Source organism: Balaenoptera acutorostrata, chromosome 1 (genome assembly GCF_949987535.1).
Source record: "Balaenoptera acutorostrata chromosome 1, mBalAcu1.1, whole genome shotgun sequence".
NCBI classification, from domain to species: domain Eukaryota; kingdom Metazoa; phylum Chordata; class Mammalia; order Artiodactyla; family Balaenopteridae; genus Balaenoptera; species Balaenoptera acutorostrata.
This window is the reverse complement of record NC_080064.1, coordinates 4,497,987-4,510,917: the sequence shown is the minus strand read 5'-3', so window position 1 is coordinate 4,510,917 and position 12,931 is coordinate 4,497,987. Positions and strand designations below refer to the sequence as shown.

Below are 12,931 nucleotides of genomic sequence, written 5' to 3'. Positions count from 1 at the left end.
CCGGCCTGAGCTCTGCTCTCATCATCCCGTGCTCCTTCCCAGGGAGCTGATGCTGGGGGAGGACGCCAGGCTGCCCAAGAGGCTGGTCAAGAAGGGCAAGAAGCTGAAGGACGACAAACAGGAGAAGCCCCCGGACACGCCCATTGTGGATGTGAGCGGGGTGGGGGCCCCAGGGTGGGGTTGCCAGGGCCTCCACCTAGGCTTGGCCGTGGAGGAGGGTATGGTCTCCGGAGGTCTCTGGAGAACTCGTACTGCGGGTGTATGCACGTGGAGCCGCACCTGCGCAGGAGGGGGCTCTGCGGCTCAGTCAGGGACAAGGGTGACAGGACCCAGCCCTTCCCCGCAGGGGAGGGCTCACACCCTGGAGTCTGGGTCCCCCAGCCTCATGCAGAGCGGCAGCTCCTGGGGGACAGAGCGATTTGAAGGGTGGGTCACCAGTGTACAGACTGTGGAGCAGATAGTCTCTACTCAGCGCAGCTCACGAAATTGCATTCCTTTCGTTGAGCTAATTCCAAGCACTTAAATCAAAAAGTGTGTCTCTTACCTCAGGAACATAACTGCTGATTTGCTAATTATACACCATTCTTATCTGTTCACGGGGAGGAGACCCACAATTTGCCCCGGAGCTTTGATCCCATCTGGGAGTGGAAGGTTGACTATTATTCATTCAGCAAACAAACTTCTCTGGGGTGTCTGCTAGCACCTGGCCCTGGGCTGGCCCTGGGGGAACAAGGCCCTGCCCCCTGTTTCACGAAGTGCTCATCTTCCAAGGGCCCATGGCGGGTACACACAGAAATGGGGATTCGGCTTGAGACTGGGGGATGCCAGGGAAAGGTGAATGGGTCTGATACATTTGGAGGACTTCATGGGGGCGGTGGCCCCGAGCTGCAGGATAAAAGAGGTGATGTTTGGGATCAGGCACCCTGGGCATGCATCCAACAAATGTTGCCTAAGTGCTCACTGTGTCCTGGTCACTGTATGGGACTCAGAGGAACAGATCACCAGTATGGTGACCGCAAGCTGGGCTTAAAGTCAGAGAATCCAACACTTGGGAAACTGCCCTGATAGGAGAAGTATAGGGTCGACAAGGGAGGACGTGGTGGTAACACCTAAGCCAGGCCAGGAGTCAGGGAGGACTTCCTGGAGGAAGAGGCATTCCAGCTGTGACCTGAAGGATGAATAAGTTAGCAGGGATGAGAGGAGTGGGAAGAGTACTCCAGTCATAAGGAACTGCGTGTGCAAAGGCCTGGGGTGTGGGCCCTGGTGACCCAGGATCCAGGGTACGTCTGAACCTCTGCCTCCTTGCAGCCCACGGTCAAGTTTGACAAGCAGCCGTGGTACATCGACTCCACGGGCGGCACACTGCACCCGTACCAGCTGGAGGGCCTTAACTGGCTGCGCTTTTCCTGGGCCCAGGGCACTGACACCATCCTGGCTGATGAGATGGGTCTGGGCAAGACAGTGCAGACCATCGTCTTCCTCTACTCCCTGTACAAGGAGGTTTGAGGCCCAGGCTGGGCGGCTGGGGAGGGGTAGCCGGTGCTGGCTTGTGGGCCGGCAGCCTCAGCGCGTCCGTCTCCCTCCCCAGGGCCATTCCAAGGGGCCCTACCTGGTCAGTGCGCCCCTGTCCACCATCATCAACTGGGAACGTGAGTTTGAGATGTGGGCGCCCGACTTCTACGTGGTCACCTACACGGGGGACAAGGAGAGCCGCTCTGTGATCCGGGAGAACGAATTTTCGTTTGAGGACAACGCCATTCGGAGTGGGAAGAAGGTGTTCCGGATGAAGGTGAGCACTCCTCACCCCGGGGGCCCTGCACAGGCGCCCAGTCTGCCCTGGGGGCCGCAGGGGCCCTGCATTCCATCTGGGGTCTCTTCTCTTGGGCCCTGGTGGAGGCAGTGGCTGGCACAGAGCTTCTCTTGAGGCAGAGTTACCTGCTGTATCCATGTCCTGGGGCAAAGAACCATAAACGGGGTGGTGGTGAAGCTGAAAACAGCAACAGAATTTATCGTCTCACCATTCTGGAGCCCAGGAGTTCGAGATCCAGCTGTCAGCAGGGTCCTGTTCCCTCTGAAGCTCTGGGGGAGGACCCTTCCGCGCCTCTTCCAGCATCTGGTAGCTGCAGGCGTTCCTTGGCTGTCATTGGTTTGCAGCTGTATCACTTGGGTTTCTGCCTCTGTTGTCAGGTGGCTGTCTCCCCTGTGTGTCTGTGTCTCCTCCTCTTATAAAGACACCCACCCTAATCCAGGATGACCTTATTTTAACTAATTACAACTGCAAAGACCCTAGCTCCAAAAAAGGTCATATTCTGATGTTTTGGGTGGACCTGGATCTTGAGGGGACACGATTCAACCCGGTCCACCAGCTGTGTGACCTCTGGCAAGTCACTTAGCCTCTCTGTGCTTCAGAATCTTCTCAGCAAAATGGAGATAACAGACCCAGTCTAGAGTTGTGGAGGGTTGAATGAATAGGCACTAGGCAGGGCCACTCAGACTTCCCTGTGCCCCCAGGTCAGCAGGGGTCTTGTTGAAGGGCAGGTTCTGATCCAGCAGCTCTGGGGTGGGGTCTGACAGAGTCCCGGATGATGTGCACGCTTCTGGTTCTCAGGCTGCACTCTGAGAATCGAGGACACAAAGCAGTACTTCCTGCGCCTGGCACGTGGGGGCACTCAGGCAGTCTTGGCGCTCTCACGCGCTACCTGCAGTGCTGGGGGCTGGCGGATCACCTCCAGCCTCCCCAGGGTTCCTCACCTCGGCTTTCTCCATCGTCTGGGGATAGTCGTGGCCCCAGGAGATGCTCAGTAACTATTTGTGTGGGTTTGTTTTTTTTGGCTGCGCCGCGCGACTTGTGGGAATCTTAGTTCCCCGACCAGAGATTGAACCCTGGGCTATGGCAGTGAAAGCGCTGAGTCCTAACTACTGAACCGCCAGGGAATTCTCAATAACTATTTGTTGAATGAGAGAATGACTCAGTGATTCCAGAGGGATGGGCCTGTGGGCCTATCAGTCACAGAAACAACTTCTGAGCTCACCCTGGGGTCCTGCGATGGGCTGGGTGCTTTGCTGACTCAGCTTTTTAATTTATTTTATTTTTTAAAATTGTGGGAAAATACACATAACTTAAAGTTTATCATCTTAACCATTTTTACCAGTACAGTTTGTGGACATCAAGTACATTTATACTGTTGTGCAGCCATCACTCCCATCATCTCCAGAGCTCCTCATCTTGTAAAACTGAAACTCTGTCCCCATTAAACACTAACTTCCACCAGCCCCTGGCAACCTCCTACTTTTGGTCTCTGAATTTGATTATTCTTGGTACTTCATGTAAGTGGAATCGTACAGTATTTGTCCTTTTGTGTCTGGCTCATTTCACTCAACACGTTGTAGCATGTGTCAGGATTTCTTTCCTTTTTAAGACTGGATAACATTCCATCATGTGAATAGACCACCTTTTGTTTATCCATTCATCTGCCCATGGACACTTGAGTGTTTCTACCTTTTGGTTCTTGTGAATAATGCTATGAACATAGGTGTGCAGAAATATTCATTCAAGTCCCTCCTTTGACTTCTTCTGGGTCTATACCCAGAATTGGAATTGCTGGATCGCATGGCAATTCTATGTGTAATTTTGTTTGTTTGTTTGTTTTTGTTTTTATATTATTTTTAAAAAATTTTATTGGAGTATAGTTGATTTACAATGTTGTCTTAGTTTCAGGTGTACAGCAAAGTGAATCAGTTATACATACACATACATCCATTCTTTTTTAGATTCTTTTCCCATATAGGTCAATGCAGAGTATTGAGTAGAGTTCCCTGTGTGATACAGTAGGTCCTTATTAGTTATCTATTTCATATATAGTAGTGTGTATATGTCAATCCCAATCTCCCAATTTATCCCTCCCCCTGTTTTTCCCCGTAACCATAAGTCTGTTTTCTACATCTGTGACTCTGTTTCTCTCATGTAAAAAAGTTCATTTGTACCATTTTTTTAGATTCCACATATAAGCGATATCATACGATATTTGTCTTTGTCTGACTTACTTCACTCAGTATGACAATTTCTAGGTCTATCCATGTTGCTGCAAATGGCATTGTTTCATTCTTTTTTATGGCTGAGTAATATTCCATTGTATACATGTACCACATCTTCTTTATCCATTCCTCTGTTGATGGAAACTTACATTGTTTCCATGTCTTGGCTATTGTAAATAGTGCTGCAGTGAACATTGGGGTGCGTGTATCTTTTCGAATTATGGTTTTCTTCAGATATATGCCCAGGAGTGGGATTGCTGGATCATATGGTAGCTCTATTTTTAGTTTTTTAAGGAATCTCCATACCGTTCTCCATAATATGTGTAATTTTTCCAGGAACAGACTTGCCCTTTTAATTCTTGTGGCATTCCTCCTATAGACAGTATTGCTCCCTTTTTACAGGTGAGGAGACTGAGGCTTGGGGAGGTTAATTACCTTAACCAAGGTCTAGCTCAAAAGAGCAGGGCCGGTGCACACGCAGGTGCCGCCTACAGGCTCCCCTCTGCCTCTCTCAGCCCTTCCCCGCTCTCTTGGGGAAGGTGCTCTGGGCCTCAGCTGACCCCTTCGCTCAGTGGCGTGTGTCTTCCTCTCAGTCCCAGGGCTCCCTGGGCTCTCTGGGGGTCCTGTCCACACTCCTCCTCGCCCCTTCGTCTCTGGAGACCTTGATCTGCTGCTCTCCCAGCTCTCCTCCCAAACGCCTCCCTTTCCCTCCAGAAAGAAGTGCAGATCAAATTCCACGTCCTGCTCACCTCCTACGAGCTCATCACCATCGACCAGGCCATCCTGGGCTCCATCGAGTGGGCCTGCCTTGTGGTGGATGAGGCCCACCGGCTCAAGAACAACCAGTCCAAGGTAGGAAGTGCTGACCGCTGGCTCCGGTGCTTCCCAGATGGGCCGGCCGCCTGGTGCCCCCTGACAGGCCCCCTGTCCCCCCTCCCCAAGTTCTTTAGGGTCTTGAACAGCTACAAGATCGATTACAAGCTGCTGCTGACGGGGACCCCCCTTCAGAACAACCTGGAGGAGCTCTTCCACCTCCTCAATTTCCTGACTCCAGAGAGGTTCAAGTGAGTCAGGGGGGCCGGCCGGGGAGGTGGGGTGGGGGGCAGCCAGGGAAGAGGGGTCAGTGCCCGTCCCGGCTCTGGGGCTGCTCGCTGGACCTCGGTTTCCTCACCAGTAACATGGGAGTGTTAGCAGTGCGCTGACCCATGCCGAGCCCCTGGGAAACATCCGCTGCTGCTAATCCTGCGATTTTTCCTCGGCTCTGCCCCTGAAGACCCCGGGGGTCCTCCTGGGCTCCTGTCCCTTCCCCACACCCCGGGCCCATTCCTGTCCCTCCACAAAGATCGAAGTGACCACATGGGGGGCAGCGATGGGAGGCAGAAGGCTGGGGTGGTGGTGGTGGAGACGGGGGTGAAGACAGAGCCCCGGCCTTCTTGTCTTCATCTGACCCCTCAGTTTCCTACTCAGGGGATTCAGGGTGGAGAATGCTGATTCTGGAATCAGGAGATGTAGATTCGAGGGCAGGCTGGACTGTATAGCCTTGGGCACCCATCAGCCTCAGTTTCCTTATCTGTGATATGGCTAAGAGTCCTAGAGACTGCATGTCCAGGACAGCTTTGAGGACAGGAGGGCATCCTGTGTGGCTGAGACAGCCGCGATGGGTGGGGGTGACACAGGCTTAGACAGAGACTGGAAGGGCACCTAGGGCAGGGCCAGGGCTCCGTGGCCCACCAGCCTCCTGGCCTGCCCTGTGACCCTCTGGCAGGTGGCCGGGGGCTGGCTGGCCCGCTCCCCCACCCCAATCCTGGTTCCCTTTGCAGAGGGCTTTGGCCTGCTCCAGGCTCTCATCCCAGCTTTTTCTTGCAGCAACCTGGAGGGCTTCCTGGAGGAGTTTGCCGACATCTCCAAGGAAGACCAGATCAAGAAGCTGCATGACCTTCTGGGGCCGCACATGCTAAGGCGGCTCAAGGCTGATGTATTCAAGAACATGCCGGCCAAGACCGAGCTGATCGTCCGCGTGGAACTGAGCCAGATGCAGAAGTGAGCAGCCTGCCCCGTGTCCCCTGGGCTTGTCTTCTAGATCAGAAGGGCCTGACCTGGCCTTCCTGGGCTGCTGCCCCGGGTGGGTGGGAGGGCCTTTCGGCCCCGCCCAGGCCTCAACTCACGTTTTGCACACACTTCCTTCTTGGGGCCTCTTAGATTTCAGTGACCAGGGTTGGGGCTGCCTGGGTCCTTGCACTGTCCCCCAGCAACTTGCTGGGCAGCGCCAGGCCTGTGGCTTCACCTCTCGGGGCTCCCCTTGGTCTTTCTGTAACCGGTACTTGGGCAGCAGCCCCCAGGCTCCCCGCAGAGCAGAGTGCCCTCTCGGAGGCTGGTGTGGCCAGGTGTATCCAGCTTGCCTTTCCTCCTTCCTCTGGCAGGAAGTACTACAAGTTCATCCTCACGCGGAACTTCGAGGCGCTGAACTCCAAGGGGGGCGGGAACCAGGTGTCACTGCTCAACATCATGATGGACCTGAAGAAGTGTTGCAACCACCCTTACCTCTTCCCTGTGGCCGCTGTGGTAGGTCCCCGTGGCTGCCACTGTGGCCGCCGTGATAGGTGCCCTTGACCACCACGGTGAGTGCCTGAGGCTGCCGTGCAAGGGGCCTGAGGCCGTGGTAGGTGCATGTGGCTGTGCTGTGGTGGGTTTTCTGTGGCCCTCGTGGCAAGCAGCTGTGGCCGCCATGGTGCCCCTGGCTGCTGGGGCAGGTGCTCAGGCCCTCAGCTGTCAATCCTCCCTGAGAATGATTTGGAGGTGATATGGGTCCCCACTGTGCCAGAAGTATCTGGAAACCTACCTCTGTCCACTGCTCAGCCAGGCCCTCTCCTTCTCTGGACCACTTCTCGTGACCATAAAGTAATGGGGGGCATCGGGGCACCACAGAATCCCCTCCAGCCTCAGCGTCAGGGGACCCCAGGCCAGGATTCCGAGGGCTGACCTGGCAGTCGGGGAGGCCTGGGTGGGGCCCCCAGGTGATCTGACGTGCAGCCCTGGCTGAGGGACTGGACCCCCAGTCAGACCCCCGGCTCCAGTCCTGTGGTCTCAGGACGGTCAGTGGTCCTCTTGGGGCCCCAGGTTTATCCTCTACGAAATGGGGACAATAACAGCAACCCCCTGAAAGGGTGAGGACCAGACCAGGAAGTCCACGTCAGTGCCCTCGGAGAGAGCCCGGAACAGCAGTGCTCACTGAGGTCACGGCTATTCTGGTTCTAATTGACACCTTCCCCCTCCCCCATCCCTGCCCCGAAACAAGAAGACCAACGCAGAGTTAGGCGAGGAGGCCGTACTGTGGGTGACCTGGACTCAGCCAGCCCCAGGCTGATCTCACCATGGTGGCCCAGCAGCGGCCTTTGGGCTAAGGTTCTGCCCAGCCGGGGGGCCAGGTTGGCCTTGCCTGGCTGTGCCCTGCAGTGACTGCAGAGGCCAGGCCACATTCCCCCTGGGACGGCCGGCTTGGCTCAGGACTGTGTCATCCTTCCGTCCTCTGATGCCTGTGGTCTTGGTGGAGTGCCAGCAGGGGGAGATGGAGGGCAGGGCCGGCAAGTCTGAGCCCTGCCTGGGGGACGTGGCGCTGGGAGCATCCGTGTGACCTGCCCACACGCCCTGCAGAGCCTGGCCTGACCGGGGCTTGGGCTCGGTGCTCCACCCACGGTTGGGCCCTTGTCCACTCTCTGGGGCCTCTGGTGCAGAGTCAGAGAGGAGGGGGGAGCCCCCAATGCCCCACCTTCTGCTGTGTCCGCAGGAGGCCCCTGTCCTGCCCAATGGCTCCTACGATGGCAGCTCTCTGGTCAAGTCGTCAGGGAAGCTCATGCTGCTGCAGAAGATGCTCAAGAAACTGCGGGACGAAGGGCACCGTGTGCTTATCTTCTCCCAGGTGAGCTGCCCCCAGGTGGCTGCTGGCCTCCCTGCCTTCCCTAGCCCAACCCCACACCTGCAGAGGGCGTCCTGCCCCCACTAGCTGAGGGCACAACCTGCCAGCAGCCCTCAGGGCCCGATGCCATCCCCACGTGGGTTGTGTGTCAAAAGTCGCTCCTCTGGGCCCTGGTGTGATGCAGCCAAGGAGAGCTGGTTGGGTGCCAAGTTCAAGGTGCTCAGGGCATGTTGGGGGGGAGGACCAAGGTCCACCCCACCACCTGCTCCTCCTGGAGCTTCTGTCCAGGCTGGGATGGCAGCCCTCTCCTCTCACCCTTGCAGCCCAGCTTCTCATGAAGGTGGGGCCCTGTGGTGGGGGCAGCTTGGTTGGGGGGGGGTGTGTGTCCCTCTTTCTAGCTTGATCCTGAAATTGCACTTGCAGCATCACTTTTTGGGCGGTCAGAGGCAAAGCTGTCCAGCCCCAGAGGTTGGTTTGTCTGTGCGCTTCCTTTATCCTTTTGCATCTGTCGTATGTGTGGCTCTGTGCTAGGCATGGGGGTCCAGCTCTTGTCCTCAAGACCCTCATAGTCTAGTGTGGGAGATGGAGGTTAGAGACAGTTATCCAACCCCAAGGTCATCTCTGTGATGGAGGTCAGGGATGGCCCTAGGGGCCTGGTGTGAAAAACGTTCCACGGTGGTGTGACTGAGCCAGACACTAGGATGTGGGTCCTCTGTGTGCAACAGTCAGCGTGTAACAGCTGCTCCTGCCTGCAAGGCCCTGATCCCACCCTGGGCCTGCAGCAGGCTGAGGAATCTGGGGAAAGCTGACCAAGCCTGTGACTGTGGGCTGAGCTGGAAACTGGATCCAGAATCCCCCAGCCCCCTGCCAACGTAAGACATGATTCTGGGCTGAGGCCCCAAGGGACCAAGTAGAGGGAACTGCACAACTTCTAGAAGTGTACACAGAGAGAAAGTGACGATGGAGCCCTGCCAGCCAAAATAAGCCTGAAAACCCCAATTCCGAAACTCATGAAAACGTTCAGTGAGACATTGAATGAGACATCCCACAAAATAGTAAGCAGAATCCAAGTGGAAGGAACAATAGAATAGCCTGAAAAGAGTTCAAGTAAACACATTTAGGAACCTCAAAAATACCAGAAGTGACACTCATAAATCAAGAAGAAATCGATTAAGCACAAGCAGCAAGAAATGAAATAAAACTAGCTGGATAGGAAAAGGATCTGCATGAAATGGAAAACAAAACATTTCAACAGATTGGATAAACTCTCAACACTGTTGAAGAGAATGGTGGTGGATGGGAACCTGGCATTGAGGAATTTCCCCAGAATGCAGCAGAGAGAGACAAAGATAAAACTGAGAAATTACATGGAGAATGCCGTGAGAGGCTCTGGTAATTGTGTACTAGGAGTTGCAGAAGAAGAAATAGAGAAAATGGCAAAGAAGTCAGACTTAATGAGAGTTTGCAGACAGACATGGAGAAAGATGTGAGGTCTCAGGTCTGAAGTGCACTCTGGAGTACCAAGCAAGATAAATACAGTAAATCCCCTACATATGAACGAGTTCCATTCTGAGAGCGTGTTCATTAAGTCCAATTTGTTCGAAAGCCCAACAAAGTTAGCTTAGGTACCCAACTAACACAATCGGCTATATAGTACTGTACTGTAACAGGTTTATAAGACTTTTCACACAAATAACATAAAAAACAAACAAACAAAAAATAAGGAAAACATTTTAAATCTTACAGTATAATACCTTGAAAAGTACAATAGTACCAGCTACATCACTGCCGCTTTTACGCTTGCTTCCAGACATCCTGGGCTTGAAATAAAGATACTGTACTACTGTACTCTATACAGTACTGTACAGTAAAGTACACAAAAGCACAACCACTTGTAGAGGATGCATGCGTATGACAATGTACGCCAGACACATGCACTAACTTATGTGATTGGACATGCGAATGCACGTTTGTATCTTTGAAGGTTCACAACTTGAAGGTTTGTATGTAGGGGACTTACTGTATAAATAAAGGAAGCCCTAAGCACATCATAGGGAAAATGCCACACTTCAGACCTAGTATCTACAAAGGAATGACAATCAGACTGTCCTCAGATTTCACATCAGCAACAATAGGTGGCAGAAGACAACTGCAAAACCTTCAATACACTGCGGGAAAATGGTGACTGATAATTTTATATCCAGCCGAACTATCTCTCCAGATTGATTATGGGAGGAATATGGGAGCTCAGAAGGGACTGCTTTTCTCTTCTCATAGGAAAGGGTGAAATCTGGGAAGACATCACAGAGGAGGTGCTGTTTGAGTTTCCTAGGCGGTAAGGGGGTGGGAAGAGAGTTCAGGTAATTTGGGATGGTTGGAGAGTATGAAGGAAGCATTGGGAAATGAAGCCCAGATGAGCTGGGCACCACTCCTGCAAGCTTTATCCTGTGAGGAGAGAGCAGGGAGGCACGTGCTTAGAGCCGTGTCTTAGGCAGGTTGTGGCCCTGCATCAGGTCTGCCTGGGTCCCACCTGTCTCCCCACTCAGCAGGCTGCTCTGTCCTCTCCCCCACCTGTCATGGGGTCCCTGCTCTGTGGCAGTGCCTCAGGCATACCATGTCCCCTGCAGATGACCAAGATGCTGGACCTCCTGGAGGACTTCCTGGAGTATGAGGGCTACAAATATGAGCGGATTGATGGTGGCATCACCGGGGGCCTCCGGCAAGAGGCGATTGACAGATTCAACGGTACCCCCGCCCCACCCCATCCCGGGGCCCCGTCTGCCTCTCCTCCTACGCTAGGCTCTTAGCCAGACCACCCAACTCATGGTCAGGGTAGCTGCTCCTCAAATGGCCGAAGAAAGCAGACCAGTCCTTAGGTCCTAATAGCTGGTAAAAGGGATTCATTCCGTGGAACTTTCCAGGGGCCTGCTGGGGTGCAAGAAGCCAGTAGATAACACTTGCTCAGAGCTGAGAAACAGACAAGGAGGAAGGCAGAAGGGGAGGAAAATCCCTCTGTTACTAAATGAAGCTGGTGCTGAGGGTCTGGCCAGCACCTGTGGGCTTCTGGTACGGACACCAGCTAAACCTCCAGTTATAAGCAGGGCCGGATGGGGCCTGTCCCCGGAACACAGGCTGCGGGGAGGGCCAGAGCTGAGCAGTGCTCCCTTAGAGGAAGGACAGAGGGAGGGCAGGGCCACACAGGCCCAAACTTCCAACCTGCTCTCTTGCTTGCCTGGGAAGGAGAGGTGAGGGGGGTAGGCCAGCAGCTGGCTCTGGAGTGGAGGAAACCTCTGGAGGGGGAAGTGGTCCAGCGCCTCTTTAGTGGCAGGTTTGCAGCAAGTGCTGATGAGCTCTTTCCCTGGGGCTTGTGGCTGCTTCCCGCCTTCCACCCTCAGAACAGGGCTGGGGTCCCACGGCTCCACAACCCAAAGCAGCGATTCCTGTTGCCCACTCACGTCAGAGGTAAATTGAGTGCAGTTTCAGCATCTAGATGCGGCCCCGGCACACGTCTGAGTGGGAAGCATCAGGAGGTTCGGGGGCCTGTTTGCAGCTCGAGTAGGTGCCGTGGTCAGCCCCAGGTCACTCAGGGATGGGCCCCGATGGGCCTGAGAACCAGCTGTCCGAGCCACAGTGGGCACTGACCAGAGGGTCGGCCTGGGCCCTGGAGCTGTGACCCAGAGTGTTCCTTGGCTGCTCTGACAGCATCACGGGCAGGGTCAGGGCAGTTCGCCAGGGCTCCCTGGGGCCTGACCCTCAGGGGCTCTGCCCGTATTTGCTGGCTGTTTGCAGTTTCTTCTTTGTCCGCCTGGGCTTTGAAAATTGGTTCCTTCTCATTCTGGCTCCATCCTGTTGGCTCAGGGCTCAGAGCTGGGGGATCCATAGGGCTCAGGTGGGCTGCTCTGTCCCCCCGCCCGGGGCCCCAGGCCTCCTGCGGCTTCCCTGAGCACAGCTCAGGCCATTGTTGCCTGTGATGGGGTCACAGTTCCAGCCCTCCCTGCCCCGATCTCCCCTCCAGCTTTCCCGTCTGCCATCCACCTGTCCCCACCCCTACCCCTCTGGGTGTGCCCCTCACTCACCCCGCTGGACGCCCACCTCTCTTCCTCAGCCCCTGGGGCCCAGCAGTTCTGCTTCCTCCTCTCGACCCGGGCAGGTGGCCTGGGCATCAACCTGGCCACGGCGGACACGGTCATCATCTACGACTCAGACTGGAACCCGCACAATGACATCCAGGTGTGTGGCCCTGACACCAGAACCCTCTCAGAGGGCCCCTCGCTGACCCTGGCTCTGTGGGCTTTCCCTCCCTCCCCCCAAAGACTGTCTCAGGGCTTTACCTCTCCCTGGACCCGCCTCGTGGAGTCCCAGCCCCAAGAGGGACCTGGGAGGTGAGCCCCTCCAGCTCCTTCATTGTACAAAAGAGGAAACAGCCCAGGGAGGGCAGGGGATGTGTCCAAGAACACGCAGCGATCTGTGTGACCATGACCCCTGGTCTGTCCCATCAATCTTAGGGTCAAGGCCGTGGAGTGGGGCAGGATGAGGGGGTCCTGGGACCCAGAGGGGGCCAGTTTGGGAGGAACAGGAAAATAGAGTTTAGGGGACAAGGCCTGTGGAGGTGGGGAGAGGAAGAGATGGAGGCGGGGGCAATGGGGCTGGTGAGGAAGGATGGGAGGGTTGGGGGGCAGGGGTGGTGGGAGTAGAGACACACTCTGCTGTCCATGGCCACCCCTCTCGGGGCAGGGCCGGGCACGCACACACTTTACACTCTTGGAGCGCACACACAAACTCATGTCTCATGCACACGTGTGTGCACCCGTGCACAGTCACCCCCACAGATCTAATCACACCGGATCACGTCATGCGGACACCTAATGCGCAAATCCCCGGGCATGTCCTCATATCACAGCCTGTCCTCGCAGGGTGGCTGTGTATCTCCAACAGGTGGGCTCACAGTCCCACTAGTGGTCACTCCCAGGGAGCTGCAGCCCC

General features: G+C 55.3%; 1 protein-coding gene across 2 annotated transcripts in view; it reads left to right on the top strand.

Moving 5' to 3' along the window:
- The window catches only part of CHD5 (chromodomain helicase DNA binding protein 5), a 66,706-nt gene that overhangs the window by 30,520 nt on the left and 23,255 nt on the right, over window positions 1-12,931 (top strand). For both annotated transcript variants that reach the window (XM_057526425.1, XM_057526417.1), the window contains exons 13-22: window positions 43-151; window positions 1,309-1,500; window positions 1,589-1,789; window positions 4,750-4,887; window positions 4,978-5,099; window positions 5,902-6,075; window positions 6,456-6,597; window positions 7,820-7,951; window positions 10,576-10,693; window positions 12,054-12,178. In XM_057526425.1, the coding sequence (XP_057382408.1) occupies window positions 43-151; window positions 1,309-1,500; window positions 1,589-1,789; window positions 4,750-4,887; window positions 4,978-5,099; window positions 5,902-6,075; window positions 6,456-6,597; window positions 7,820-7,951; window positions 10,576-10,693; window positions 12,054-12,178 (1,453 nt within the window). The remainder of the gene's footprint in view (window positions 1-42; window positions 152-1,308; window positions 1,501-1,588; window positions 1,790-4,749; window positions 4,888-4,977; window positions 5,100-5,901; window positions 6,076-6,455; window positions 6,598-7,819; window positions 7,952-10,575; window positions 10,694-12,053; window positions 12,179-12,931) is intronic.